General features: G+C 36.0%; 1 protein-coding gene across 1 annotated transcript in view; it reads left to right on the forward strand.

The window, feature by feature from the left end:
- LOC107559806 (SLIT-ROBO Rho GTPase-activating protein 1-like) overlaps positions 1-5,292 on the forward strand; it is a 124,379-nt gene that overhangs the window by 86,308 nt on the left and 32,779 nt on the right. The window contains exons 10-12 of the mRNA XM_016243774.1: positions 724-808; positions 1,516-1,543; positions 4,809-4,911. Coding sequence (XP_016099260.1) covers positions 724-808; positions 1,516-1,543; positions 4,809-4,911 — 216 coding nt within the window. The remainder of the gene's footprint in view (positions 1-723; positions 809-1,515; positions 1,544-4,808; positions 4,912-5,292) is intronic.

Below are 5,292 nucleotides of genomic sequence, written 5' to 3' on the forward strand. Positions count from 1 at the left end.
ACAAAGTTAATGTTTTGGAATGACTGAGTCAAATTCCGGACCTTAATCCAATTAAAATTTTGTGGAAGGAGCTGAAGCAAGCAGTTCATAGGAGGAAACCCACCAACATCACAGAGTTGAAGTGGTTCTGTACTGAGCAATGGGCTAAAATTCCTACAAGCCGTTGTGCAGGACTGATCAGCAGTTACAAGAAACATTACTTGCAGTTATTGCTGCAAAAGGGGAGGTCACACCAGATACTGAAAGCAAAGATTCACATACTTTTGCCACTCTCAAATATATAACACCTGATCATTTTTCTCAATAAATAAATGACAAAGTATATATTTTTGTCTCCTTTGTTTGATTGTATTCTCTTTGTCTACTTTCAGGATTTATGTGAGAATCTAATTATGTTTTGGGTCATATTTATGCAGAAATATAGAAAATTCTAAAGGGTTCACAAACTTTCAAGCAGCGCTGTATAAAATTATAATTAAATAATTAATTCTATTTCATTTGTATTTTTAATTTACTTATTGTTTTATTATTTAATGTACTTTATTTTTTTATTTTGACTGGAGAAAAAAAGTCACGTTTCATTGCTCGCAACAAATATATTAATGGCTGGTATATTTTCTCATTGGCATATGTGGCAAAAAGTTAATTCTGGTGCTGTGAATTAGTCAACCTACTTTCAAATGTTTTTGGTCTCATGCTGGTCTCAATCATGTCTCTTCACAGAAGTTTCACGAGTATCTGGAGGGCAGCAATCTCATCACTAAGCTTCAGGCAAAGCATGATCTACTGAAGAGGACCCTCGGTGATGGTATTGTGTGCTTTTCTTTGTTCCTTCCAACTGAGGGTCAGCACTTTGAACTGAAAACACACAATGATGGAGATCATTTCTAACACATTTGGATCATAATCCTCTTGGCCAGTAGAAACCAGCTGGAAGCTGCTCACGACACACACTAGTGCTTATGTGGGTGATGCAACCTCATATTAACTTCATATTAATTAAATGTGATAGTATGGAGGATTATAATTCCCGCATCGAGTATAAATCTGCTCATCATGTTGCCTCCATGTTTTGGAGCCCGGGGCATTTCAGTTTTGTGTTGTGAACACCGCAGACTCTGCTGTCAGGGGCCGCTGAGTGAACACTGTGTGGGTGGGATCAACAAAGCTGTCAGGAACCATGTTCCCTGGCCTAAAATCAACCGTGTCTGTTCTCTAAAGATTGTAGGCTGTAGTCTGCCTGCTGCATACTGACACTTGGATGAAATATTTTTATAGCTAAACAGGTACCTGTAGCTCAAGCATAGAAATGTAGATTTTTTCTTCAAAATGTACCAATGTCCTAAAGGTGTATGTGTGTATGTCCAGTTCCAGACAGATGGTTGGCTGCATGTGCTTTACTGAGCATAAACGAAAGCCTCCCCTGGGCCTCTGAAGAACTCTGTTCTCATATTCTCTCTCTCTCTCTCTCTCTCTCTCTCTCATTCACTCTGTTACAATCTGTCTCTCACACAGGTTACCGGCCTGAGTATGCAACTACAAGGTAAAAAACATTCTCTGCCCTATTTACTTTGTCTTGTTTGTATCTTCAGCAGTGCATAAAGTGTCAAATATAATATTAGGATATGTCAAACTTTCTCTCAATGATTACAAGCAAGATGTGGCATCTATCTATCTTATCTGTGATCATTTCATTTACAATAACTGCTTTGGGTGAGAGTGATCTAATGTTTAGGAGCCCAAACATCTAATGTTTAGGAGTCTGTCTGTTTATAGTTTTTTTTATGTCTATATCTGTCATTCTATTTATCATTCTATCGATCATTATATCGTTCTCGCAGTTGTTCTGTCTGACATCATCTGTCTGTTTTTATATCGTTCTATATTTATTCTGTTATTCTATCTGTCTGTCATTTTATTTGTTCTATTGTCCTGTTTTTCTATCTGTCGTTCTAGCCATCATTCTTTAGTTCTATCTTTCTTTCTGTCGTTCGTTATATCATTCTAGCCATTGTTTCATATTTCTATAATATTTTTGTAATTCTATCTCTCTGTCTGTCTGTCTAGCCACCATTCTGTCTTTCATTCTATCAGTCTGTCAATATATCATTCTATCTGTCTGTTTTGTCATTGTATCTGTCTGTCGTTCTATTGTTCTATTTTTCATTTTATTGTTCTGTCATTCTTTTTTATCATTCTGTCTGTCAGTTGTTCTATCATTTTGTCTATCTGTTATTCTGTCTATTCAATATTCTGTCCATCATTCCATCTGTCAATCTTTCTGTTGTTCATTCTGTCAGTCAGTCTTTCATTCTGTCATTCTGTTTGTTGTATAATTCTATCTCTTGTTCTGTCTATCTACCGTTCTCTCTATCTCTCATTCTATCTATCTTTAGTTGTATCTATCATTATATCATTCTAGCCATCATTCTATCGTTATACTGTATTTGCCATTCTGTCTTCTGAATCTTCTGTTCTGTCAGTCTATCATTTTTTTCTGCCAATGTATTGTTCTAGCTATCAGTTGTTTTGTCATTCTATCATTCTTTCATTATGTCATTCTGTTTATCAGTATTTCTATTCATGGATCTATCTATTGTATCATCTGGTATTTATAGATTTCTCATAACAGAAAAGCACTTGTGAGAGAATACACCTGAAAGTTAAAAAGATAAGAGTACATTCAGCAATAAGATCAAAACAGTAGACCAGATACTTACGTCTGCTTAATTCAACATTATTTAGCATATGTCCATGCAGCAATATTTCCCGGGATTCTTTTCCAAAATTATTTGCACTAATAGTGCTCTTTACATTTAACCTCACAGAGAAATCCTATAGGGCACAGTTTGAAAGCATGTGAAAAAGCTTCCCCGTTGCGTGTGTGACTCCGTGTTCTCTTTCTCTCTCTCTCTCTCTCTCTCTCTCTCTCTCTCTCTCTCTCTCTCATTCACTCTGTTACAATCTGTCTCTCACACAGGTTACCGGCCTGAGTATGCAACTACAAGGTAAAAAACATTCTCTGCCCTATTTACTTTGTCTTGTTTGTATCTGCATAAATGCATAAAGTGTCAAATATAATATTAGGATATGTCAAACTTTCTCTCAATGATTACAAGCAAGATGTGGCATCTATCTATCTATCTATCTATCTATCTATCTATCTATCTATCTATCTATCTATCTATCTATCTATCTATCTATCTATCTGTCTATCTGTCTGTCTGTCTGTCTGTCTGTTTATAGTTTTTTTTATATGTCTATATCTGTCATTCTATTTATCATTCTATCGATCATTATATCGTTCTCGCAGTTGTTCTGTCTGACATCATCTGTCTGTTTTTATATCGTTCTATATTTATTCTGTTATTCTATCTGTCTGTCATTTTATTTGTTCTATTGTCCTGTTTTTCTATCTGTCGTTCTAGCCATCATTCTTTAGTTCTATCTTTCTTTCTGTCGTTCGTTATATCATTCTAGCCATTGTTTCATATTTCTATAATATTTTTGTAATTCTATCTCTCAGTCTGTCTGTCTGTCTGTCTGTCTAGCCGCCATTCTGTCTTTCATTCTATCAGTCTGTCAATATATCATTCTATCTGTCTGTTTTGTCATTGTATCTGTCTGTCGTTCTATTGTTCTATTTTTCATTTTATTGTTCTGTCATTCTTTTTTATCATTCTGTCTGTCAGTTGTTCTATCATTTTGTCTATCTGTTATTCTGTCTATTCAATATTCTGTCCATCATTCCATCTGTCAATCTTTCTGTTGTTCATTCTGTCAGTCAGTCTTTCATTCTGTCATTCTGTTTGTTGTATAATTCTATCTCTTGTTCTGTCTATCTACCGTTCTCTCTATCTCTCATTCTATCTATCTTTAGTTGTATCTATCATTATATCATTCTAGCCATCATTCTATCGTTATACTGTATTTGCCATTCTGTCTTCTGAATCTTCTGTTCTGTCAGTCTATCAATTTTTTCTGCCAATGTATTGTTCTAGCTATCAGTTGTTTTGTCATTCTATCATTCTTTCATTATGTCATTCTGTTTATCAGTATTTCTATTCATGGATCTATCTATTGTATCATCTGGTATTTATAGATTTCTCATAACAGAAAAGCACTTGTGAGAGAATACACCTGAAAGTTAAAAAGATAAGAGTACATTCAGCAATAAGATCAAAACAGTAGACCAGATACTTACGTCTGTTTAATTCAACATAATTTAACATATGTCCATGCAGCAATATTTCCCGGGATTCTTTTCCAAAATTATTTGCACTAATAGTGCTCTTTACATTTAACCTCACAGAGAAATCCTATAGGGCACAGTTTGAAAGCATGTGAAAAAGCTCTTCTTTTGAGTAAGGGGCAAGTTTACTATATTCCTATAGACACTGAGGAGTGAACTGACTGGATTTTGATACTGAATTCAGATTTTTAGGTATAACCCCATGTGAGCTTCTCTTTAAAACACCAGATGCTCAGGCCAATCCAAAAGATTTCGTGCTTGGCCATCTCTCACACTCCCACACCGCCTGCTGTTCCCAGCAGACCTGCCATTTCCATGGCCTTTGATGTGCAGTGGAAGTGAAGTTTATGAACTGGACATTGGCGTGAGCAGATCACTGAATTAGGCACAATGAGAGCTTACTGCTTACCCCAAATGACCTGAAATCACATGTCCCCAACTTCATTTTATCTCTCAAACTGAATTGTTCGATACACTGTATATGTGAAGCTCATTAGTGGTGCTTGCTAAAGCTTCCAACACATTCCAGATTAAAAGTGTAAACATCTCTTTATAGGCCTCCCAGTCTTCCTCCTAAACCGTTTGGCACTCAGAGGCCAAGGCCACGCTCTGTATTTAACGTTAAGCTGTTTAATGGCAATTTGGAGTCATTTGTTAAGGTACTTAGAGCTTTGGGTGCCGTACTACCTGCACTGAATACCGCCGCTTGAAGCCATAATGTTCTACGGCTACTTGCTTCTACTTGACTGATCATTATGGCTGGGGAAGGTTTTTAAACAGAGCAGAAACGGAGGTGTGTGTGGGTGTGTGTACACATAAAGCAAGATGACGGAGATAAAGTGAGCTTTAGGCATCAACATTCACAAAGATGGCTCTTAAAGGGATAGTTCAGCTAAAAATATAAAAATCTCTGTCTTGTGTTGTTACGAATGTGAATTTTTCTCTTCTATGGAACACAACAGAATGTTCACAAAGCTTTTTTTTCCATACAATGAAAGTGAATACTGGAGACAGATGTTGTAAAAAGTGCCTTAAAAGTT

The sequence above is a fragment of the Sinocyclocheilus grahami genome, unplaced genomic scaffold (genome assembly GCF_001515645.1).
Source record: "Sinocyclocheilus grahami isolate Dianchi unplaced genomic scaffold, SAMN03320097.WGS_v1.1 scaffold700.1, whole genome shotgun sequence".
Classification (NCBI taxonomy): Eukaryota; Metazoa; Chordata; class Actinopteri; order Cypriniformes; family Cyprinidae; genus Sinocyclocheilus; species Sinocyclocheilus grahami.